Source organism: Giraffa tippelskirchi, chromosome 3 (genome assembly GCF_054371585.1).
Source record: "Giraffa tippelskirchi isolate mGirTip1 chromosome 3, T2T-mGirTip1v1.2.pri, whole genome shotgun sequence".
NCBI lineage: Eukaryota > Metazoa > Chordata > Mammalia > Artiodactyla > Giraffidae > Giraffa > Giraffa tippelskirchi.
In genome coordinates, this window is record NC_137277.1 from 184,142,581 (window position 1) to 184,169,652 (window position 27,072).

Consider the following 27,072-nt stretch of genomic DNA (forward strand, 5'->3'; position numbering starts at 1 on the left):
AACAATCCTTACAGGCCTACACAGAAATATGTTTCTCAAGACGCAAGTCAAGTTTATGGGAAGCGCTGGTAAGGACAAAGCACACACACTTACCTTACCAGTGCATCTGGTTTGCTTAGCTGGTTATTAGGAATACAGTTCTCCATTAAGTCCTTGTGTGCACTTGGGCTCTTGCTAGTGCATTTCTGCTTCTTCTCATTTTTACTAGACGAGGAAGGAATGCTCCCATTTGTGGCGCTGTGACTTCGAGGTGAGGAGTTCACAACCCCACTGGCATTTTTGTAGTTTTTTGAGGAAGCAGTGCATGAGTCCTCTTTCAAGAGATTTTCTGTACTTCCCACAAGATCATTATTTAATCTTTTACTATTGATATGGTTTTCCATATACTCAATTTCTTGTATTTTAGAGTCTACAGGTTGTAGAATATTGTTGTTATTTATTCCAAGGTTGTGTTTTTTGGCATCTTTGTCTTTTTCTTTCCCTTTTTCTCGGTATTCTATCTCTGGCAAAGTTGTAGAGAGTTTTTTGTTGGCTGGGATACCTCCATTGTGGTGTATGAGGATTGAGGAATCCATATCAGGTAATCCTTTGGCTGCTACAATACCAAAAACAAACCAACAAGCAAAAAAAAACCCACACTGGAATATTTAGTTGTAAAAAAACAAAATGGATTGATTCAACAAACTGTGTAATCTATACACTTAGAAATGCACTACATTAAGTTGCAAACTCATTCAGAAGCAATAACCACACCACATTACGCTAACTTCAAGAAGCAAGGCCAAATAAATTTGAGAAGCTGCACATTTAGAAAATCACCATCATTTCTAAACACCAAGTTATTAAAGTTGTGACCTTGAAAAGAATATGAGGATTTTACAATTAAGTCATACCTCATTTATCAGTCAAATCAAACTTGTCTATCACTGGGGTGATAGGACATAGGCAGATCATAATCTTAAAGGCCACATTTAAAAAGATGCTTGGATTAAGCAAATTTAATAACTTTACTGAAAAGAAAGACTAAATGAAACAAACAAGTGTGACGTTAGCATACAGGGCATCTATCCTTTGTCTTGCCTCTGTTGTTAAACTAATAAGAAGTCTATCATTTACTAGGCCGCTTTACAATGAATTTTCTGTATAGGTCTACATATTCAAACTCGACAAAGTGTACTTGAAGAGATAATTTTGTACCACACCAGAGAACAAGATTTTGTCACGTGTCAACTAAAAACAAAAACCAAAGAAAACTGGTATTGCTGTCTGTTCACTTATTGAATTGGTTACATATTCATTAGAGAGGTTGTATTAGAAAAAGGTCTTTCTAAGATCCATGTTGCATTATACAAACGGTTTAAAATAAGACCTAGCCATGTTTGCTCTATTCAGAAGAATTCTGATTTGTGAAACAATTCTGTGTTTACATCTCTATCTGGCTTTTACTTGGCTTGCTTCAATTACAAATGCACATAGTTACATATACTACTATCACTGAGAATAAATATTTTAAAATCTTCATAACAAATAAAATATTAAAATAGAAAATAAACTGTAAAAGGAAACGAAATAAATTAAAAAAAAAAAAAACATTTAAAAGCACATGGCCTTAAGACACTAGGCAGAAAACATCATACATATTCTGTTATTTCATGACCAAATAAAGCAACAGTCCTAAAGAGGAACACCAGAAAACACAAAAAGCCATGATAATTTTCCAAAGCCCTAGCAACTTTTCTGAAAAAAATACTACTGACAAACAAACTAATAACTAATCTATTGAGCCAATAGCTTTAGAGTAAAGACCTACCTTCCTCGGCTTCTTTCTCTTGCTTCTGGAGCATCTGTTGCTCTGGAGGGAGGGCTTGTTGAAGAAGCTGCATGTAAAATTCATTCTCTTTTTGCACTTCTTTTTGCTTCCTCAACCGCATTTTGTAGCTTACGTAACTTTTGAAGCCAAAGCCCAAAGTTACCACAGGGTATCCAATACTAGAAAGAAGACAATTCTGCTAGTAAATGTAAGTTAAACAAACAAGCAACACATACATCAAGCACATGAGGGCCCTATGACTGATTCATCATTATAGATGATGATAATAGCTGAGCATTCAGTAAACACAAATAAATATGTCTGTTGTGGAAATCAGGCAGCTAGCATGCAGAACAACCCCCTGTGGAATACCAGGACCATTGTACCCTAAGAAGCTGCCCATTAGGCCCTGGCATTCTTCAAATACACTCAAGAAGTTACCACAGGGACTGTTGGATACAGTGGCTAAAGTCTTTGATGAACATGGAACCTGCCTCATGCATGGTTAGGATTTACGGATCTGTATGTTTTTAAGAACTAAAAAGGTAGAGATTTTACGAGTGGTCATAAGTAAACATTGCTAGCGTTAAAATCAAACAGACATCATTTGGTTTTTAATACTAGAAGGCAGGGTCAAATTCAGGTGACTCATCTTCTTGCTGCCTGAGAAATGCCTGTCACCAGCTATTTCTGGAAAATTAGTTCATAAACACTCTATCAAACATAAATTAAGAATCGTTTAACCAAGTATCTGATATTATCAGAGCCAACATTTGGTCTGCACTAACAAATTAAACCAGCTGTACTTGCAACTCTAATCTCTGGGATAAAAAATTGAAATATCTTCATTCAAGCCATCAGTCTAATATTGTTTCAAAGCCTCTGAAAACATTGTCAAAACTTTTCTTAAGCTTCATTAATGCTGTTGTTTAGTCACTAAGTCGTGTCTGATTCTCTTGCGACCCCACAGACTATATAGCCTGCCAGGCTTCTCTGTCCGTGGGATTTTCCAAGCAAGAATACTGGAGTGGGTTGCCATTTTCTTCTCCAGCGGATCTTCCCAACCCAGGGATCGAATCTGTCTTCTGCATCTCCTGCATTGCAAGAGGATTCTTTACAGCCACCAGGGAAGTCTCATTAACATTAAAACTTATAATTTATCAATTGTAATTAGTCTAAATGTGATCACACCACAAATTTATAGTGATAAGTTTACTGACCAAGTCTATTTAATTCGCTCGTTTGTGAAGATTTTAAACATATTGGTTAACTATTTTTTGGTTGTTGATTCCTATTTGTTTTGGTTTCTGCCATAAATATTGGCAAAAATTGGTGTATTTAAAAGAAACATACATTAAGTGGTGACTTCTACAATAGATATAAACAAAAATCAAGCTCATTTTAAAAAATGTTTCATGGTTTAAGGTTAAAAATAATAGTCCTTAAAAATTATTAATAACATTCTCTTGCTTTTGTAAACATGCAAAGGAAATTTTAAAATCATTTAAGCTCCATGAAATAGTCGTATATTTCATCAAGACTTTTTGGAATCATTATCTGATTACAATAAAAACAGATAACAAGTATCAGACACCTATGTACATGGACCTAATTAAACACTTTACCTATGTCACCTCATTTCATCTTTCCCATGACACCCCATGAGACAGCTTCCCAATATACAGGTAAGAGAACTAAGGCTTAGAGAGGGTGACATGTCCAAAGCACAAAGCTGTTAGGGGGCAGAGCTGGGATTCAAACAGTCATCTCCTTGACTAGAGGGCTCATGTTCTTTACCACACCATGTTATGTTGTATTCTGAGTTCATATAATATCTCTAAGAAAAAATTTACAATTAAATTTACCATTCTACAGTGAAAACACTGAACTGAATTACAGATTAAAAATATACATAATACTCACCAGTGAGCAGCAAATGGGCGACAAAGGTCTACATGAAAATTTTTGAGATCTTTAAATCTAATTGCTGCTTCAATATAAACAAAGAGTATCCAGAGGGATACTGTGGGCAAACACACTCCCCTTTCTGTGGGAAAGCAGCAGAGAGACAAGCATCAATGAAACATTAACTAATATAACAGATGGGTTGTTTGGGAGACTGGTTCAACTACAGTAACTTTTATTTAAGACTTTGAAACTAATTAAAAGCTATTTGATCCAAATGGAAAGCTTTCATATGAAAAAACATGCTATGGAATCACAGACAAAAATAAAAACTAGTATTCTGGCAGAAAATATTTACAACATATGCAAAACAAAGAAATCATAGCCCTAGCATACAAAAAGACCTCCTACAAATCAATAAAAAAGGCAACTGAAGAAAAAAATTTGGAAGTTATAAAAGAAAAAAAAGTGTATGTGTGTGTGCGCGCACGTGAGCTCAGTGACTCAGTTATAGACAGTTAAAAAACATGTGAAAAGATGTCAACTTACCTACTGATTAGGGAGATAAAAATTTTTAAATGAGACTCGATTATTTTAACCTATCAGATAAAGCCAAAATTTTAAAGATGGGTAATAGTACAGGGAAGATGTGTGAATGGCTTCCCTCTCATTCTTAGCAAGAATATAAACTGGGGTAACTTTCTTATAAGGCAATTTGGCAGTATAATTAAAAATACTTATACCTTTGACCCAGAAATTCCAATTCCAGGAATCTACCCTATAGACATATAAAAGAGTCCTGGGATAAATGTATAAGAATGTTAAATGTATTATTTGCAATAGCAAAAACTAGAATTTAGAATTAAGTTAAATGTCTATCAATAGGAACTGCTAAATTATAATAAATCTATGTAATGAAATATGATGCAACTTTTCAAAAGGATGAAGATCTGTATTACCATAGAGTATGTAAAAAAAAAAAACAGTTTTTTAAGAATGAATTACAGCACTAAGATATGTTTCTGACATTCAAGTATTAGTCAAAAAAATTTTTTTCTTAACTACAAGCTCATATTCCTTTTGTAATTAAAAACAATTTTCAACAACAAAAGCAATTTGCAATAGAATAAACAAGACTCAAATAATCAGATAATTTTCACTGGATTTTAGAATCACAGTCTGTAGGCTAGGTCCATCCATGTCAGGACACGACTAATAATGGGATATTTTATGAAGATGGAACACAAAGACATGAGATCTATAACTCTGGAAAGATCTCCTTTGAGAGTGTATAAAGCAAGCAAGTTACAGAAGAGACAAACGGAGGGTAAACTCAGTGACCTGAAGGACCAGATGGCTTTTTTCTAAGACTCTTTGGAATGGATGAAACAGAAGAAAAATTATAGAATCTTGGGACTAGAAAAATTAGTCCCAAAGACTAGTCCCATTTAGTCCAACTTCCTCATTTTATGGAAGAGTAAAGTAAGGCCCAGAGTTTATATAAATTGTGTCCAAATTCACAGAAACAATGCTGAATCTGCTTTTAAGGAGAATTCAAGTCCCCATAGACCTAGTCCATAAGATATGAAGATAGGCAAAGTCCTGTGAAAACAGCTAATGGTTTCAACCATTCTTATAGATTTAATAAACCAAAAAAAGGCTATTTTTGCAAGGTAGGAAGACAAAAGGCAATCCTTAGGATTATGCATTTTCAAATTCATTTCAAAATAATTTTTAAAAATTTATATTCTGTAAATATCTAATTTCTATATTAATTTCAAAATTATCATAAACAAAATAAGCATATTACAGGAAAAAATAGAAAAATCTGGACAAATTACTCATATTTCTATGTCTACATAAATAAAATAAAACCACATTGAAAATGTTTTTGAACTAGTTTAATAGTTATGTTGTACATACAGTTTTATATCCTGTTTTCTCCCTCTTAACAATAAGGAAAATATTAATGATGTAATATTTTCATGCTCTTGTGGCAATATATATAGTTTCATCAAACATTCCTAACATTCTTTTTAAAAATCTTAAATTTTAACAACAAAAGAGAAATTAATCCCAACCTATAAAAATTGCACTCATATTTATTGGGCCTAATAAGAACACAGGGTTTGTTCTGTTTGTTCACTAACCACTCTGAATTAAAACACACTTCATAACTTAGATATTCCAACATGCATTTCTGAGCCTAGAGCTAAAGAGAGACCAATATCATTTATAACATTAGCTTCATTGCTGCCTTGCGGGTCACCCACTGAATTCCAATAGGTTCTATTAATAGTTACATGAGTAGCTTTTTCTCAACTAATAAGACATTATTAAAGCAACTTAGAAAATCATTATAGTTCATCAGAGTCACAGATTATGAGCTGGAAGGTTCCTTTAATTATTATCTAGATCACTCCACCCTCATATGACAGAAAACAAGCTGAGACCTAGAGAGTAAGTGTAAATGGCAACTCCCTCGAAACTGAGGCCCAGGACAAGAAAATACAAGTGAAACCTGGTACATAGAAAAATCACTTTAACTAGAGGAAGGCAAACCAAGGAAAAAGCATGCTAGCTTATGAATTCAGTCAGATACGAGAGAGTGCTAAAGATGGAGAAAACCATGCTCACAGCAGATACTTTAAAATACAGCTGAATTGTGTCTCCTAACATGGGACAACATCATCCTTCTAGCATTTAGAGAAGAGGATGAATGTTGCTCCAGAGAGCTTTTATTAGTTGGTGCTCTTTCAGTGGTCAAAATGCTACAGGTTACAGCTGGGCCTAGGAATCAAGTTTCATGCAGCTTTTGCAGACAAGTGCAACATCCCCACGTCTATGACCCAGTCCTCACATCCCCATGTGTCCTATGTGCGGGCTTCGTAGTGGACAGGAGTTATTAAAACATCTCATCTCACCTTAGATTGGAATAGCGTAAGAACAGCTCTAAGAAGAAGGGAGGTGACTATGTAGTTCCACTCAAGCCAGAACACACTTGAAATGTACGTTGTGGTTGAGAGAGCCACTAAGAACCAGGGAGACCCAAACGGTGAAAGTGCTTAAAATAGCATACAAGGAAAAGCTGATGAAATCAGAGATGCTTCGTCAACAGAAAAGAACACGAGAGGATATGACAGTGTGTTTTAGTCTAAAGAAATGTTAACATGGATGGAAGAAGAGCACACCTATTTAGTGTGGCTCTAACACAGGGGTCCAATGTTTGGATTAGAGGGATGATCTGTAAGCCTGCTGAAATTGAAAAAATATATATATTCTGTATATTCCCGTATTTTTTTCTGGAGAAAGCACTTTATCAACTTGAAGTGATCAGTGCACTCCAAGACAGTCAAGATATCCTGGGTCAAAAGCGTAAGGAGGAAAATTCTGGCTCAGTATGAGGAAGAATTTTCTATTCCAGTTGCCCCAAAACAACACCAGTAAGTTCTTGTCACTGCAGATTTTCAATCAGAGATTAAAACACTATGTGCCAGCAATGCTGTGGGGATACTTATACTAAGTAAAGGTTCAACTAAATGACTTCTGACATTCCTCTCAATGCTGAAGCTGCAGGAACATTTTTCTTATTTGGCACATGGCTGTCTTCAAGTCTACCTAAATAATAATTGCTTCAATTTTTTAAAAAATATGGATACTTCATAATGAGAGTTGGTAATTGAAATGCCTACAATCAAAATATCAAATCACTAAGGCTTAAACTTTTGATTTAATAAAAAAGAAATACACTTTAAAGGTATACTATAATTTACTATGAAAAGGGATCTTTAAAATGTCCACATTAAACTCAATTCTAAATAATTTATTCAAGAAAATCACATTTTAGAAGTTTGAATCTAAGATTTCAATCCATCTAAGAAACCATCAAGACTTACCTGTGTGCCATACGTATTGAACCCACACATATGTACTAGCAGCAAAAAAAAGCCATTGAATGGGGATAAATAGCAGACATATTATATTTGACGTGAATGCTACACAAACAAAAAATACTGAGAAGGCCTAAAGGGAAAGACAAAATAAAAAGCACATATTAGAACCTGTTCATTTCAAACAGAGATTATTAACAGCACGTTGAACAAAATCTCTGAAGCTGCTATGCAATAACTACAGAGCAAGTTACAACAGGAAATTTTAAATATTTAAAATCACCCATATAAAAAGATGTGGTTAATTCAGGATTGAAGAGTAATCCTATTTATGGCCTCAAATCATGAAGAATTGGACCAGAACAAATTGAGGTTGATTCACAGTGAGTTTATTTGGACTCCACAGGTGGGTTACCTAAAAGAAACAGAATTTAACACAGAAAATTCTCCTCTCTCCTCACAAAACATTACTAAATAGCTTCATTCTTAAAGGATAGGCTGCTGGAGCACAGATGAAACACAACTGTGGTTAAGAATAGCACAGATGTCCAACAATGCAGCTTCCTCTGGATACATCATTATTTATTGCTAACAGGACATGAGCCCGAAACCACCTTTTCAAGGCATGGATTTGCTCTGACCAGAGTACCAGGCCTGGGTAGAAGAGTTACAGGTTTAAGATGTGACTCTGGAACACAACAGAACTACAGGTCAATCAAGGGACCAAGTCCAGGTCTGTGCCCTTGCTCTAATGCAGTAGTTCTCAAAACACAGTCTGGGGTTCCCTGGGGATTTCTGAGATCCTTTCAGAAGTCTTCCAAGTAAAATAATTTCATAATAATACTACGGCATTATCTCTTTCATACTCATTTACTCAGGAGTATGGTGGTGTCTTCTAGAATACATGATATTGATATTTATTAATTAAAACCATTGATTACATGATACATGATATTGGTAATAACTGAGTTTAGAAGTAGATATGAAAATCAGCTGTCTTCTATTAAGCCAAACATTAGAGAGATTTTCAAAAATGCAGTCAATCTTTTAATTTCTTTTTTGTTTTGGAAAATACAGTTAGGTTTTCATTTTAAAATTTAATATGTATTAACACGTAAAGTGATTTAAGTATTAAATTTTTTTTAATTTAAATGTTATTTTAAATAAAATTTTAAATTTTTATTTAAATTAAATAAGCATCAAAAATTTCCCTAGGTTTAATTTCTAATATAGTAAATATGGATAAATATAACCCACACAAATGAAAGCCTTCTGGAGTCCTCAACAGCTGTTAAGAGTGCAAAGGGTCTTGAACACAAAAAGTTTGAGAACCACTGTTCTAACTCTAACCCAAACACTAAGCCAGAGACTCCAGAGGTACTTCAGAGTAGGGCTGGGTAGGTAATTACTGCTTCCCCCGCTACTCTGCCTCTCCTCCTGAACTCCTCCCTCCCTCCCCTTCTTTTCACTGGAATGGGAGAGGAGGAGGCAGTGTAATGATTTGATCAGTGGATTTAGACAAAGTGGCCTGAAAGGGCAGTTTCAGCCCACAGACCCTATTAGCTCAATACAGTCACCTAAGTATTGGTAATAAAATCTACTTTAAACAGTTTCACTAGCAGTTATTGAAGACTTTCTTAGAAGGGTAATTAAATCCTTTATACTTGAAAAACATGTATTAATAAACATACCAGTCCCTGGTATCTGAAGGAATCATAGACACTTCTGATGAAAAGCCAAAATGGCCATAGGTACTCAAATCTGAATTCCAGGACAAAATCTGCCAGGAGGACAAGTGCCCACACCACCAGGAACTTCAGGTATAAAAATGTACTGCAAAATATAAAAATAAAGAATTCAAGGTCATTGGTGGAGAACTAGAAAATGAAAATGCACTACTTTATTTAAAAGAGAAAAAATATCTTCCTATACTATGAAAACAATGGAGATACAAGACAAAAAGAGATGCTGCCATGGCCCATGTACATTTTAAAAGCTCTGGTGTTCATTCTGAGACCCACAACTATCAAAATAAGATGATGATCCAAAATGCTTAATTCCATTTAAGATGGGAAAAGCCAATTTAAATTTCACCACTATTTTAAAATGTGCTAAGTGTCTGACTTCAAAATACTGCAACACTCTCAAAATTACAGCTTTCAAGCTGTTTGTCATTAGAAGAAATGTCATGGCCGAGCAGCTTCAAATTTGCCGTCTCCCCACCCTCTACATCTGTTTGAAGTCTTTGCAATTCCTGATGCGCATCCCTACATGCTTGAAGAATTCTGTCTTTTCCCTCCTCTTTCTCCTCTTACCTCTCTCTATAGTATTCATCTGCATTAACCAAACAAAAACCAAACAACTTCCCCAAATAGACAGACATTAACTTAAGGAGCAGAGGCCAATCACTTCTAAGGGCTATGAGGTTATCAAAATGTACATTGAAGGAAAAACCTTGAAGGATCCCAGCATTGCCCTAGCTGAGATGTTAAGGTGTCCTCCCACTTCCCTTTGGACTTTTGTGAAGTAGGAACACACTTTGATAAGCCAGTTAGAACACGTATCTAACCACTGTAGAATCTCAAAGCAAAGTAAGGGCCTGGATTAAAAAAAAAAAAAAAATCTTTTCATATAATCTAAAAACCCATTCTTTGAATGCATTAGTTATATTAAAGATAATGAAGCTTTCAAACTCTGCCTATTAATAAGTCTCTAAGGTCTTTAAGTCTAAGGTCTTTAGTCTGGTCAGTTCTAGAGCAGGTTAAATATAGGTATTTAAAAAAAAGATTTTCCAAGATATTCAGGTCAGAAATGCCTAAATTCGCTTTGACTTGGGCTATAGCTTTGTATGGTGTTCTGCAACAGAAACATTCCAATATTGCTGTGATCAAATCAGCTGTTTGAATATATACCACAAACAATAAATCAAGACTTCTAATAAACAATTTTAAAATATATTAAAATAAAGTACAAAAAGACTTATATTCTTGGGGTTAAAATTAATAAAGCAGGATCCAGCATAGAGGATTCTTTCGATGCCCTATAAAGCCACACAGGTAAAGAATGTCAGAAACAGACACAAATGACCCTTAATGTTATATAGTGGGGTTCCCTGGTGGCTAAGACAGTAAAGAGTCTGCCTGCAATCTGGGAGACGTGGGTTCGATCCCTGGGTTATAGTATCATGAGGATACATAATTTGCAACTAGAGTCAACTTCTAATACTGATTCTTGGTAGAACTTCTTTGGGCATGACAGTAAGTTCTGATGAAGAGGTCTGCTGTAGAATCAAGGAACCCAAGGCAAACTAGAACACAGGTTTGAATCTTAAGTCCCACTTTTACTTTCATTTCACTGGAGTCCCGTTAGCCAGAAAAGAACAGAGCTCTCATTCTCACTCATTAAACCCACTGCTGATCCAGTGAAGGGCAAGGCATAGTTTGTTAGAAGGAATAACTGAGTCATGCAGGCATTTGGGAGCACAGATCTAGTCTGAATCTAGATTTCCAAGTTTGGCTTTAAAACTAAGTGGCTTTTTCCTTGTAGCTGAATAAGACTTGGCGGGCACTTCCTTAGGCTAGTTGTCACTATTCCCCAAGTGGAGAACATAAGAGTTCTACCAACCGCTCTCTCCCCCAAATGCTCCCAAGCACGGCAAGAGCCTAGTCTAGCTGGCAACATTCCATTTCACTGTTTAGACAGCGTTACGGAGAAGTAAATGGCTACCACTCCAGTATTCTTGCCTGGAAAATTCCATGGACAGGAGAGCCTGGTGGGTTATATAGTCCACAGGGTTACAAAGAGTCACACACCACTTAGCAACTAAACAACAACAAATCTTAAGAATGGCAACCTGTTGAATACTTTTTAATAACTCAGTCATTTAAACCTATAAGGCATTATGAAAATTATCTTTGTTATAGTGACTACTCATTTTCAATTCTGTAACTCAAAGGGGTTCCTTTTGATCTATTTCATTTCTTTTCAAACAACTGGTTTTGTAACTCTGATGTTCCCTGATACTCAGATCTTATGGAGTCATGTTTAGAAGTACACATATTGAAGGAAACTTGATCTTTCACAAACATGTGCTATATACCCTCAGCTTTCCTCAGGCTCTTCCTTCTAGGTGGGCCTACCTCTAAAATCAAGAGGCAATCTTAACAGTTGATTTTACTCTAGGAGTAGTTTCAAACTTTATAGATTCACTTCACTCTAATAGAGTTTTAGAATGTTTAAGACAGTTGCCTGATTCAGTATTCACTGAGCCTTCTATATCAGTAAATTATGCCTATTAACCTTCTATAGGTACAGATACAAAAGTTAAAAGAAATTTAAAATGACTGCTCATCAGTGTAGAAAATCTGACTAATTCCTTTCCTTCCATATTCTGAAGGTCATAAGATCTTGATAAATCCAAAGAAATGGCATTCTAGAGGGGGAGAAAATTTTAGACAGAGTTTTAAACCATTATTATAACATACCAAAATATTGCTATTAAATCATGAAAAAATATGCTATACTTAATCATATTTTTTCATGATTTAATAGTTCATAATATGACTTATGGCTAACTTGTTGTTACTTTAATTCTCCAATACAAACAAATTTACTAATTACTGTAAACTATCTTGAACAAAAATTTAAAGCATAATTGCAACAAAAAGATATTTTCCATAATAATATCCTGAAATAAGGGCAGACCAATAATATCTTTTGATAGTGTGATAACTTCTACTCTGGATACCAGTGAAATACAGAAGATATGCAAATATTAGGGTTACTGTTGGTGACCTTTTCACAGTGGATATTAATCATAAGATTCGTTTTTCTCCCCATTCTAGTCCTACCCTTGCCACTTACAACCATTTTTAAAAATTGAATCTATTTAGAAATATGTCCATCTATGGATTCATCACCTATGATTAATGAGAGGTAGTACTGAACATTCTTTTTTTTTTCCCAACTAAAAGTGCACTTTCTCTCTAGCATCTCTTGCAGCTTGTCACTTAGATCATTTTCTGGAGTCACATAATTAATTACCATAGGGTGGCCATAAATCCTCAGTACCTGACCTTTTCCCTAGGCAGACTAATGGCCATTTAGTTCACTTGGTCCTCACCACAGAAATTAGTCTGTGAAATATTTCTCTGGCTGTGCTAAAAGTGAAAAGTGAAATGAAAGTCACTCAGTTGTGTCCAATTCTGCAACCCCATGGACTATATAGCCTGCCAGGCTCCTCTGTTCATGGAATTCTCCAGGCCAGAATACAGGGGTAGGTAGCCGTTCCCTTCTCCAGTGGATCTTACCAACCCAGGGATCGAACCCAGGTCTCCTGCATTGCAGGCGGATTCTTTACCGTCTGAGCCACCAGGGAAGCCCCTCTGGTTGTGCTAGTAATCATCTATTGCAATGCCAAGCTTTCCTGTCCTCTCCATAATAGCAACTGTGAATCCCTTTTGCCTTTCACTATGTAGCATGGTACTTCTTGAACCAAACTGCTTTGTCTTCTACTGTTATCAAATACTTCCTCCTCCTGGACATCACCTCTAGAATATTCGCCCAGCCTCTTACTCAGCTGGTGTCCTGCTAAAAGTATTATATGTAATTGTAGTCTTGCTACTCAGAGTGTGGTCCGCAGACCAGCAGCATCAGCATCACGTATGAACTTTTCAGAAAAAGAGTACTTCTGGGCCCACCCCTTATTCAGTCTAAGCTTATGTTTTAACCAGATCCCTAGACTCTTTGTGCATACATTAAAATTTGCAAAGAGTACTATCTTCTGTATAAACGTGTCATCGTCAAAGAACTTCCACTGAATTCCATAATGTCTCAGAAAGAAGATAACAATCTACTCAGATAATCAGCACTTATCTCCAAACTGTTAGCTGTCCATCCCTCCACTGGGAACATTCAAACTGTTCCGGGTCAATTTTTCGACATTTCTTTCTCAGTCACAGATAAGATCTTTAAAGAAATGCAACTTAAACTAAATGAAGCACTTCCACTACTACTTATCCTTTAGCATGCAGCATGAACATTTCTTCAAAAAAGGCCTCCTTGACCCCACAGTAAAGACTGGTACCCCATTATATGCTCAGAGTATCCTGTACCATAAGAATCATATTATAGTTAAATAGCATTTTGTATGACTGTTTAAATGAAAAGTCCATGAGAACAAAGGAGCTGTCCATTTTGTTCCCTGCTTTATTCTCAATGCCCAGCACAGAACCTTGCACACCAGAGAAACTTAAATATTTGTTGAATGAATGACCTGCCATGCCTAAGAGTGTTTAGGACCAACAGCAGGGCTTTTATCAAAGTACACACTTACAATAAAGGGAGAGGGAGAGATGATGCACAGATGACTAGGAAGGGGGTCTGAACAAAGTAACAACAATGAAGATGACAAATACAGCTTCTTCCTGAAGGAATACCATGCACCTGCTCTGAGTCTGTTCTCACCAGTTTTTCCGCAAGGAAAAGAGGCATCTTATCAGGTTTGCTCTGGATGCCAGATCATCACTCCATCTAGCCTACCTGACACTGGCTATGACTACTGTGGGGGTCCTCAAAGTTACCGTCTATTAAGCCTAATATTAAAGAAACTTGTAAAAATGTAAAAGCATACCACTCTTCTCATGGATTTATTATTGTTATTTTTATATCAACTAGTATTTCAAAATTCTTGTCTTAATTTCTAATCCAGCAAAAATTTTAGATATAACCCATACAAACAAAAGCTCTCTGGACTCTAAATCACTTTAAGAGTGTAAAGAAGTCCTGAGAGAAACTATTTGAGGAGTGGTGGTCTCCAGAGAGTGCGTGAGCCTCACGACGAGAACCACTGCTATGTTCTGCAACCAGTCCTTGCAGTAAACCCAGAAAAGGGGAGCAGCCTGAGAAGGCTTCAAAGAAAACCATGCTGAAGTCAATCACACTCTCTCTCTCTCACACACACACACACACACACACACACACACACACACACACACACAGTGGCATGACAAATCTTAACAGGATGAAATACATCCAATTTAAAAAGAAAAAACTCTAGAATGTAAGTCACAGAAAAAAAGCTTTCAAGGATTGTTTGCATAGCATTTTTCTAAAGTACTTTATGACTCAAGATATCAAAGACAGGTTTGTTGTAGTTCAGTCACTAAGTTGTGTCCGACTCGTTGCCACCCCCTGGTAACACGCCAGGCTCCACCATACTCCACTATCTCTCCGAGTTTGCATAAAATCATGTCCATTGAGTCAGTGATGCTATCCAACCATCTCATCCTCTGCTACTCCCTTCTTTAATGACAGGTACTCTAACCTAATGCAACTGTAAAGTTTAAAGTTTTAGAATTTCTGCTTCAGAAACACTTTCAATAGTGTGGATGCTAGGGGTTTGGGATGAAAATGGGTGAAGACATTAGGAGAAAGAAGACAAGCCAGAGGCCCTAAAACCTATGCTAACAGTGTATAAACATTACAGATTTATTTCATAAGTCAATCAAGTATTATGCTTCGTATCTTCAACAGTAAAGATCATCTGCCTAATCACACTTCACATTTACACTGCACTTGTGCTCAGTTGGTAAAGAATCCACCTGCAATGCCGGAGACCCTGGTTCGATTCTTGGGTCGGGAAGATCCGCTGGAGAAGGGATAGGCTACCCACTCCAGTATTTCTGGGCTTCCCTGGTGGCTCAGCTGGTAAAGAATCCACCTGCAATGCAGGAGACCCTGGTTCGATTCTTGGGTCGGGAAGATCCGCTGGAGAAGGGATAGGCTACCCACTCCAGTATTTCTGGGCTTCCCTGGTGGCTCAGCTGGTAAAGAATCCACCTGCAATGCAGGAGACCTGGGTTCGATCCCTGGGTTGGGAAGATCCCCTGGAGAAGGGAAAGGCTACCCACTCCAGTATTCTGGCCTAGAGAATTCCATGGACTGTATAGAACATGGGGCGCAGAGTCGGACGTGACTGAGTGACTTTCATTTTCACTGTGTAACTCTTCCAAAAGCTTTCATATGAATTATCTCATTTTTATCCCTACAACGATCACATAAGCAGGGCAGTTATTGCCATTCAATAGAAAAGAAACCTGAGAACACAGACTAGGCTGCAGGGCACTGTTGAAAGAGCACAGGAATGGAAGTTAGGAGACCAGAGAAAACAAAGTGAATTCCACATGCATTGTTGTGTTGCTACTCAAAGATAAATAATTTCTATGTATAAAGAAATGGTTAAGTAACTGTGGAGAAAAACCAAGAAACTTGTATATCAAACAGAACTCTATTTCTGTTAAGAAATACATGTTTATCTATATGGATCAAAGAAGAAACCATACTTCTAAATTATATCACAGTGCTCATTCCAGAACAGGAGGACTACGGTTTTTTACATTATACTTACACACTGTCATACTGCTTTAGTTTTTCTAACAAGCATGTGTTACTTTTCTTTTCTTAACTCTTCACTTTGAAATACTTTTAGATTTACAGAAAAGTTGCCTAAATACTACAAAGAATTCCCTTATATCTTTCCACCCAGATTTCACAAATGATAAAACATTTTATCAAGTTTCTGTCATCACTCTCTCCCTATATACGTGTACATTTTCCCTCGAACCCTCTGAAAATATTTGTAGACATAATGTCCCCTTACTCAATTTTTTAAAAACAAGAATATTTTCTTATAAACCACAGCACAATTATCAACATCAGGAAATCAACACTGATATAGTACTATTACCTGATCTATAGACATTATTCTAATTTCAGTAATTATCTCACTAATGTCCTTTATAGCAACAGACAGACCCATGGATCCACTCCAGGATCCAGGCCAGGATTCAGTCCAGGATCACATTTTGCATTGTTGTCACATCTATACTGGATTATTTAATAGAAAAGAGAGTCTCATTTTGAGAAGGAAGAAAGATTGACGTCCTTGCACAGGACTCTCCTGGTAGCTGCCGCTTCACCTGAAGCGTGAAGGTAACGACGCCTGTCCTACATGTAGCCGAGTTCGAGAGGACCACGCTCCACTGTACGTTACTGCGTGTGAACACCACCCAGAAAGGATGAGGTAGCACAGTAAGTAAAAGAGAGGACGGACTTCAGGGTCAGACCGATAGAGGCCTCTATCAGGTAGTGAAACCTGCAATCTCAGTTTTCCCATCTGTGAAACTAGTATCTTTCCTGGAACTAAAGAACAGAATGAAAATAAAATCATAGTAACAACAGTACAAAAGAAATCAACTTTTCAAGCAACCATGCCTGTGTCAGATACTATGTTAAGTATTTTATGTAACTTAGGTCAATTATCCTTATAACAATCCTAAGTAGATAATATTATTTACTATCTTCATTTTACAGATGAGAAAACTGAGGGTTAAAGCAGGTAAATGACTTGTTCAAGATCACATAACTAGTGTCGGGGGCATTACTTGAACCCAAGTTCATATGATGTTAAAGCCCATATGCTTAACTATCACATTGGACTTTCCCAACTCGTTAAATGCACAATAAATATTATTGCCCTTCTTTATATCCCTTTGTGTGTATAGATTCAAGTTACATAATTCTTCAATTTTTCTAGGAGAACCAAGTTTTTTAAAAAATAAGCAAAAACACTTTACAAAAGAATAAACCCTCAGTACTTTAATTCACAAACTATGAATCAATAAACTTAATTTGTAAACACTATGAAGCTTCAAAAGCAGAAAAAGATGCTAAAGTCAAATGCTCTTTACAGAAATAGCCATGGCACAAAGGTTGGGACAATTCAAGACTGCTCTCCAATAATAGTCATACTCACAGACTGGTCACTGTAATAGAGAAAGATGTAGTTTAAAAATAAAAAGACAACTCATTTTTTTAAAAAGCCAGAAACACAATGAACCATGAGGTATAGTTTGTCAAGCCTAGAAAAAGACAAGAAAATAATACTTATTACATCTGTGAAAGAAGACTCCAACCTTAGTATTTCTATCATCTGAGACAGGGGTTTTTGTTTGACCAAGAAAACGGTCCCCATTCTCTCCAGAGCTCAAGTGACCTCACTATAAGATAGGCAGAGTACTGACTTTAGTACAGAGCAGCTTATTTGGGTTTTAAAAGTGTTCTGAAGATGAGCAAAGTAATAATATAATTTTAAAACAAGAGTGTGATTACTTCTAACCACCTCCCCTGCTCTGGGTAGGAAGCAGATCCTGAACAGCCTTAATGAATCAGTGATTCCTATGGATACACCTGAAGTGGACTGGGCACACCATTTCAAGCCAATAAATGCAAAACCTCCAAAACAGAAATGGCAACAGAGGAGATGGGGTGAGGGATAAATGACTTTGGACGTTATAACCCTATGAGTCAATGTGAGCACATGGCTCTTAAGGGTAAAAATACTCTTAAGGTAAAAATACAAAGGAAGGAAAGCCAATGCTATGAAGGGGCTTCAAAGTCTGGGGATGACAGGCAACTTAAGAAGGCTGATGAGCTGAGGCCAATTTGATGTCAGTTAAACTAAATGTCAAAGTAAAGACAGAAAGCCTCAAAGAATATACTCTCTAATAGTTGATTACATTTTTTTAAGAAGTTTCCATTACCAGAATGCATTGCCTGAAGGTGAGAGACCTTGAGGAAATAGTCACTCCTCAGGTATTTGAAGAAATCCATGATGGGGAAAAAAAAAAAGGGCAGCAGAGAGTATGTGTTTCTCCTGTTGGTATGTACCATTTCACTTATGCAGCTTATTGAGAAGAAATTTATTTTTCTTCTGGACCTATTTCTTGAAAATGATCCAAGTAAAATAATTACACCCAAATCTGGGAAGCCTAGAGAATAAAGTAATAGCTATATTTGAAGGGCACACTAAATTTCATCAAGAAAAGTAACCCAAATTATAGTATTTCACTTTGAGGTTTCAACTAAGTTTATAAAATTTCTATCTGATCCTCCAGACTCCACAAGATATATGTTCTATCTTGTTATAGCCCCTTAAGTATATCATCTGGATGGTAGCCTAGAAAATGACAAAACAAAACACACATATAGCCACATAAAACCCCAAAGGGTTAGTATCTAGGAAACCTGGGAGAAATGGCCAAAGAGAAAGACTCTGGAAATGAAAGTGCTTACAGAACATGCATTGGGTCCACAGTATATAGGTATATAACAAGAAAGTGAAAATAATAAGCTATTAAGACTACTATTAAAATCAATCTCCAAATCTAGTGAGGTTCAAGAAAAGCCATGAGGAACCAATGTGAAGAAAAAGGAAAGTATCATTAATAAAACAGAATGCTTCTAAGCAAATAATCTGACATAGATCATGTTCACTCCCTTCCCCACCTCAACTGATAGTAGCAACTTAAAGTAATTTTCAAAACATCTAATGAAACTAAACTGTCAAGAACACTCAGACAAGAAGAATCATAAATGAAAGCTGGAGGAAGGTACTTTTTTTTTTTAAGGTAGTACACTACTAGCAAAAATGAAGTACAGAATTCCAGGGTGGAAGATTTGTTTAAATGTATTTCACAGACACTACAAATATAAGAGTTAAGCTAAACACCTCACTAGAAAGGTCAGTGAAAACATTTCAATTTCTAATTTTTCCATTGTATTTACCCTTCTCCAATATCCCTTTAAAACAATACTGCGTTTATCACTTTTTTGTCAAGTCCAGCACCACTGAAGTTAAGACCTACAAGATGATCAAAATGCTTTTAGGCTGTGAGGTTGCAACACTGGTATCTGGGGTTTCAGTTGCAGAACACATGTACAATTAAGGCAGCCAAGGGTCAGGCCAGCCTCAAGTGGCTTTAATAAGCATGGCCCAAAGAAGTCTAAAACTAGGCTTAGGAAACATCATTAAGATAGCAGGAAAAGCAGTGAAGTGAAATCTCTGGAGATGAGATTACTCAGACAAGGGTCTGAAAAAGGAAATTAGGAAGCTGAGAAGCATATAAACTTTGACCATTTACAGAAAGTCAAAGGCCAGAAAATTCTCCTCTGAAATAAAGATGGGAAAAGTTATGGTACATACCAGGGAAGTCCCCAGTCCTAAAATGTAAAAGTCAGGTACAGTATTACACTGTTTAACCTTCAGGCAACATATTACAAGCAGAACTCAGCGCACCATGACAGGAAGTATCCATAAATCCACAAGTGAAGGGGTGCTTCCTTCAACTACCAGTTTGAGATATAAAATAATTTCCGGAAGCTTAAAATACACGCATGCCTTACTTAAAATTCTTATTATACTTACCTGGGTAAGCAACGATTGTAACTGCAGAGACTTTAAACATAAATGTTTCTGCCTCCCTCTCCTACTCACCAAAGCTTGTCTTCTCATCTTCTTATTATAAAGTCAGTAATTCTCAGAACGGGTGAGGAACCCAGTAAGATGAAAGGTGTGGAACCACACAGAATTCCCTTAAGGCTTTTAAAAACTACATAGCACTCCAACTCCGTCTCACCTGGAGAATCACTGCATGGAGTAATTAGATATTACTTTGGGGAGTGTCTGGTGCATGTGTGAAGGCAGACAAAGGGAGAGAGTCACTGCCCTAAAAGCCAAGGGCTTCTGAAATGTTATAGTTAAGTAGAGTTATTCATTTTACTTTCTCTTATTAAAAACTTTTTTCATAATTTCCAAAGTACTTTCACATCAGTTTCATTTGAGTATATATATTTCCTCACTTAGTGGTGACTGCCTACTTCATCATAAAATAGCACAGGGCAAAGTAAATCTGTTAATGCATCACGTAAACCAGCAAGCAAAAATTCAATTCAACTAAAATATTTTTACTTGGACAGAACTCAAAGTTCTCTGGAACCTCAAAACCACTATACAAATTTAAGAGAGAATTATTATGGTCTCCTAGACTGTAAACTCCTTGAAGACAAGGAATCATATCTTATTCTGTATCCTCCATAATTGCCTAAACAATGCAGGTTCTTAAATGAATAGAACGGATTGGCTTATATTCATTTATTTACTAATTCATTTGCTCAACATTGAGCACTGAATTCCTATTCTCTGTCAGGTTCTGTGCAGGCTCAGATTTTTTCAAAATGGCATTGAAGTTTTAGCCCATAATAATGTAAAAGAAAATGATCACCATTCCTATTTCCTTTCTCTTATTTTTGATTATTAGCTTGACTGGAATAACATATTTCTAATACATACCAGTTTTCAAATGATGGGTATATACATAAATGCAGGTAGCATTAATATAATGTTAAAAATTCATTTTCCATCTACCTTGTCCCTGAAACAGAATTCTACCACAGCCATACTGATAATAATGGTATCATCTGACAATCACCTCAGTCACAGTTGCTGGATTGGAGCCCATGATTAAAAGTGTCTCAGCAACAGGGATTTTTTTTTTCCTCAGCAAGACCAAGCAGCAACTGATCCCTTGTTTTGACTACTCAACTTTTGTTGATAGTTGTAACAAATTTTACGGTCTTTCCTGACTCCTTTAAAAAATAAACCAAATATGGTAAACTGTGATAACAACAACATGCTAAATAAATAATGTTTGTATTAAGATCCTAGAATTTATACAGACTTTCACAAACTGGACCTTATCTCCTTTTAGTCCTCAAAACTCACTTGACAGGTGAGAGAATGGGGGATCAAAGCTGTGGTTGCCCTGTCTGTCCCACACGGCAGAGCTGGGACACTTGAGTCTGAACCTAGGTCTCCTGACACTCTCAGCCAGTGGTCTCTTCACCACAGCTCCCTCCTTGTTAGCCTATGCTCAGAGCTGTGCAGACTGAGAACATGCAAATATTAAGTCCATGAAAGGTTATGCTGTGAAACAGCAGATAGTGGTTATCAGAACCGTCAACAGAGCCTCAGAAAAAAACAAAGCTCTCTATTTCATGAGACCAAAATTGGCCAGACGTTGAGAAACAAAATGGGCAATAGATGGTGTTACAGACAATTTAGTGTAGACTTAAATGTGATGATGAACAGAAATCTGATACTCACAAATCCTCAAACACAATTCATAACTAGCTCACTCATTCTGTCTGCTTTAGAAATAACGAAATTTTCTAAATCTCTTTTTGAAAACAAAACTGCAAAAAACCCCGAACGCCATGATCTTCTTCTTCAGATCATTATATTCCATAATATAATAATATAAACTAAGAAACAGATAAGTAAATTGAAATGCTCACTTGATATATGGTGCTCCAAGAAAAAAGAAAGATAGAAATAGATGTAGGTCTTTTATTAACATTTAACTTAAAGAGTATCAAAGAGAAGCATACACAGATTTGACAGCTGAAATACTACTGGTTTTTCACAATCTTACAGACGAAACTCTGAATAAATGCATAGGGTATTTACTATTAACCTTTAGGGTAAGAAAATTCAAATTTCAAAAGTTCATTAGTAAAATAATAGAACTTCATTAGACAATAAATTCACTTCTTAACACGGATGCACGCTAAGTGGTAACTATGGGGCATGTACTAAACCGCGCATGTATGTTCAAATACAAGAGAAGTTGAAATACAACAGAAAACATGGAAACAATATGGGATTCTCAATCTTCTGACTATAAACAGGTACATCATCATATGTTACTGTAAATAGCAGCCATTCAAACAGCACCGTTGTCCTTGGTTTACCAACTCTGTTTCATATGCTTTTTCTATTGTGTCACCATTAATATTAAATTGTTCAGATTATTTTCAATAGGCAAGAGGAAAACCCTTCCCTTATTCAAAAATCATAGTGTGTGTAACTTGAAGAGAACTTTCCCCATCCATTAAATTTGTAGGAAAAATGTTTTTTGCTTTTACAGCTTTTGTTTAATTGGTCAGGTTTGATTGGTTCAGCATGGATTTCTGGCCTGCTTTGCTTACTGCTGTACCCCTACTAGCTACAACAGGGCCTGGCACACACTGCAGGTATTTGTTGAATGAATGAACTCTTTCTATGGCTCGTTATATAAGAATATATCCAAGAACTTCTTACTTTGACTGACTTAACTGCTTTTAAGCTTGATATAAAGAAAACACCCAATGTTTGCAACAGTCAGCTGCTTGTGAAAACGAATCTTTCTAAATGTGTAAACAGTAGCAGGAGCAAGGTGTCAAGTTATGCCCAGGCAATCTGGGTGTCATCAGTTACCTCACATATTTCTCTAAGTTCCACAGCTAGAAGAGCTAAATTGTAAACCACCACCAGGACTCAATTAAGCGTATATGCACATCCTGAGAATTCTCCTTTGTAAACTAACCACTTCTCCTCCAAAATCATTTCTTTATCAAGGCAAGTGCCATTTAGAATTAACACAGTGAGAACCAGAAAATAACAGTCGAACACAAACGCTGCTGAGGGAAGCTGGGATGGTCACTCAGTTGCCCCGTGAACCTGTTGTCCTACCCCTCGGTATTGAATTCAATCTCTCTTTAAAGGGACACGGCTTTGCTTTGGGGAGGATTAAAAACAAACCAAACAAACAAAAAACACGTGAGTTTGGAGAAAAATCCCTTTTAACGGGTTCGAAGAAAACCGTCTGCTTGGAATTGTCAAAATAATGCGGCTGAGAAAAGGGTCATCTCGCCTGAGTCTGGAGCGGGGCCACAGCGCATGATTTGGGGGTGGGTATGAGCTTCTGCAGTCGGTGTCAAGTTTGAGATCCCGTAAGAGAAGTAAAAGGCGAGAGGGGGCAACGTGACCACCTGCCCGGTCCGGCGAGGGACCGCGGGGAGGGGCAACTGTCTGCTCCCAACTTTGTCAGCCTTCCCCGTCACCGGGACATACGGTCCACGCGCCTCCCAGCTCGGGCCGGCGACTCCCGGGCCAGAGGGGCGGGGGGGACAGAGGAGGCCCGTGGGCCCCGGGAGCGGCCCCGAGGGCCCGGCGGGCGCGGGCGGGGAAGGGGTCGCTGCCCCTCCCCCCCGGCGGGGCCCGGACGCTCCCAACGGCGGCGCGGCGGCTCCCTCAGCCCGCGCCCGCCGCGCCCTCGAAGCCGGGCCGGCGGCCCTCGCCACGCCCCGCGCTCCCCGGGGCGGACCCCGGGGGCCCCCTCCCTCCTGGGCAGCGCTCCTCCGAGGAGCCCACGGCGCGGGCGTGCGGCCTAGTCGGGGTTACATAACGGGGCCAGGTCCCTCCGGAGCCGGCTGGGGGGCCCGCGGGGCCCGTGCCGGCGAAGGCGGGGGACTCCGCCGCTCACCTGCCGTAGATGCCCTCGGTGATCCGGTTCCGCTTTAGGGGGCGGCGGAGCTTACTGCAGTCGGCGTTCCGCCGCTTCATCCTCCCGCTGGGGGGCCGGGTGCCCGCGCCGCCGCCGCCGCCGCCGCCGCCGCCGTCTCTCACCTCAGCCGCCGCCGCAGCCGCCGCCGGCCCGCCCCGCGTCGGGCCTGGACTCTACCCCTGGGGCCGGTCACACAGACATGGAGCCAGCACCCGGGGGGGAGGGGGTGGGACGGGGAGGAGGGAGGGGGGCGCTCAGAGCTTCCTCCGCCTTCGGAAACAAAGAAATGACAATTCCGGGGCCCGCCCGCCCCAGCACCAGCCAGCCGCCTGCCCCGCCTCCTCCGCTCCGACGGACGGCCTCCCGGACCAATCGCAGACGCCGCTACGCTGCTGCCGGCCAATCCCGGAGCCCGCTGAGGCAAAACGGACTCTAGAACCCACCTCTTTGAAGGACAGAAGAGTGCACCAATCATGAAGGTGTCTGGGCCTGAGTCCGAGCCTATCAGAAACGATTTAAATAGAGGCTTATAAATAGGCCCTATAAATATAACATCCTATATTCTGCCTTGTTACGAAGGTGCGTTTCTTTATTGTTGGGTTGCATTTCACTGTATGAGAATTCACATTAGAGCATGTGGTGCTTTTTTTCATTGTTAAGCTATCCCTAGCGCCCTATGAAATCGCGAGGCCTGGGTTTGCGGCATGTGCGTTTCTGCGCTGAACTGAAACTCCAGTCCGCCGCATCCTTATGTAAGGGGTTCGCCGCGTTCTCCTCGTCCGGGAGGCGCCTGGGACAGCGCCGGGGGCCCTTCCTGAGGATCCTGGAGTGCTTGGCCAAGCCGGCCGCGTCTGCGAGCGACGGGGATACGAATGACAAAGCAAACCGCACGCGCACACACACACAGACACACACAGGCACACGCACACACTCTGCCAGCTTCCCGCGACGTGGTGGTGACAGCGCGGCAGCCAATCGGAGAAGGGGTGAGGCGGGGCCTCCGTGGTCCCGCCTCCTGGAGGCGCGTCACAGGGGGCGGGGCCGTCGCGCGAGGTTGCTGAGGTGGGTGTGTTGGGGGCGGTGCGGCCAGGGCTCCACGTCCGCAGGGCTGACTTTGGCGGCGGTGGCGGCGGCTTCTTTGGGCACTGCGCCTGCTGGACCTGGCGAGCGTGGACGTCGGAAGCGTCTCTGCCCCTGGGCAGGGTTCTGGTGCCGCGGGGAAGCCGGGTCAGCGACCCTTCTCACCTAACATTCCTATAGCGCCCAATTCTGTGCGAAGCGCCGCGCTGGGTGCTCTGCATGTATTTGTTCTTTTACTGCTTATTGCTTCCCTGCAGCACAGGTATGGCAAAATAGCAATTAGAAAAGACAAACGTTGGTGGGTTTTTTTTTTTTTAAGAGAAAGGCAAAGAAGAATAGATGTCAAAAAGGAATGCATGTCAGTAAACAAAAACTGGGGAAACGTAGAGAAGTTGCTGAGGGTGAGGGTGGGAAAGACACCCATGGATCTCATCACCTTAACAGAACTACTGTTGGCATTCTGTATTTTTCCCTTTCTTTTCAGTTTCCTCCCCGTGGATGATATATTACTACTATTACTGTTGTTTTTGCTATTAAGCGGAATATGCTTATATTAGACATTCAATTTTGTAGTTCTGTTCTTTATCTGACATAAGCGTTTTTACATGTTATAATTAATGCATCCTTCTTAAATATTTCTGATGGTTGCAGAATCTCCTATCAAGTGACTGTACCAACGTAACCATGCAGCAACTGAGGGACTGTTAGATGGTCTTACAACACATTTAAGAAACTTACAGGAAAGCAGGTGCCGTCTTGTTTTGTCCTGAGATGCGTGGACGTTTCCCAGCCCTGTGATCATTCCCTTAAATAAAAACCTACCCCAAAAAGGAACTTGTAATTTATCCCAAATGCATCATCCTCAACTGCTGTTCTTACTTTATACTGTCACAGATCTTCACAAAGATTACCTAGTGCTTGGAAGAGAAGACCCATTCTGTTTATTATGGCATCCAAAGCTGGTCACAAGGGGGACCCACCCCTCATTTCCAGGCCTCCCCAGGCCAGCAAGCCTTAATCTATTCACTGTCCTCAAACCCACTAAGACAACTATATCTTCCCTCTTTCATGCCTTTGCTTCTACAGAGAGCGTCTCCAGCAGTACTGTTCCTAATTTGTGGTTTCTTGGATGAGGCTTGTCCATTCACCTGGATGAAAAGCTTCTTGGGGACTGGATTCATACCCTGTAGAGATGCATTTAGAAAAATTGCAAGAGTATCTGCTTTTTCAGACCAGGATTGAAATTCCAGCTTGGCCACTTACTAGCTTGGGCAAGTTACTGAATGTCTTAGAGCCTCTGTTTTCACTCAGGTTTGGTTGAAGGGTATTACAAGATGATGAACTCTCAGGGCCAGACATGCAGTAGGTTACTGCAAGTCATTTCTGTTAACAGTATATGTGTTTTTCATCCTTAGCCTCTACTCCAGTCTGTTGATAAAGTGTCACTGGGCAGCCAAGGGTAACAAACTCTGTGAGCTCAAAGTTTCACAAAGGCTACCTATCATTGTGAAAGCATCTGGACCTAATGCTCTGCTTGGAGCAACAGAAAAAGACTTATGTTGCCAAGTTTGGTTGCCAAGGCAAGTTGATTCATGGAAAAGGATACAGGTTGGATTCGTGGAGAAGGATACCTAAATCAATATTACTGGAGGTTTGAAGACATAGGTACATGGTGAGATCATGGCTTCAGATTCCACGGGGTCTGCCAACTGGAATAGCCCTCTTCTCCATGACTGCAAGTTTCCAGATTACCTGGGCCAGCAACTAAGACAGTCAACTCTGCAAGGTTAGAGGCCATATCTTTGGTCTTTCCCACTCCCCACTCGGTCCCTGTTGTCTAGGACAGTGCCATGGCACACTGTGGAATGGACGGGTGAATAGTCCAGAAAAAAGATGAGAGAGGCACTGGGGTCACTTACCAGCTTTCTGAAGCTCTCTGTCTAGCCTCCCATCAAACAGGTTCCTGACAAGGGCATCCCATGCTGTAGAGAAGTATAGAGTGGCTGGGAGTTACTGTTAGTTGTTGAGCTTCATGGGAGCAGAGGAAGAGCAGAGAGAATCCCAGGGTGATGGCCCAAGAAGAAGCAATCTGGAGGTCTGGGTTCCAGCCCCACTTGAGATGTCAACTTGTTGGTGTCCTGAGTTGAGTGACCTGTCCACTCTG

At 39.2% G+C, this 27,072-nt stretch overlaps 1 protein-coding gene across 3 annotated transcripts in view; it reads right to left on the minus strand.

Moving 5' to 3' along the window:
* MACO1 (macoilin 1) overlaps window positions 1–24,108 on the minus strand; it is a 65,203-nt gene extending 41,095 nt beyond the window's left edge. Inside the window, exons 1-6 of one of the 3 annotated variants that reach the window (XM_081586662.1) lie at window positions 23,808–24,108; window positions 9,297–9,438; window positions 7,612–7,738; window positions 3,734–3,857; window positions 1,811–1,989; window positions 94–595 (exon numbers count right to left, since the gene is read on the minus strand). In XM_081586662.1, coding sequence (XP_081442788.1) covers window positions 94–595; window positions 1,811–1,989; window positions 3,734–3,857; window positions 7,612–7,738; window positions 9,297–9,438; window positions 23,808–23,887 — 1,154 coding nt within the window. In that variant the 5' untranslated portion in view covers window positions 23,888–24,108. The remainder of the gene's footprint in view (window positions 1–93; window positions 596–1,810; window positions 1,990–3,733; window positions 3,858–7,611; window positions 7,739–9,296; window positions 9,439–23,807) is intronic. The other 2 variants (XM_081586664.1, XM_081586665.1) reach the window with 2 other exon arrangements.
* Between the last annotated feature and the right edge of the window lie 2,964 nt (window positions 24,109–27,072).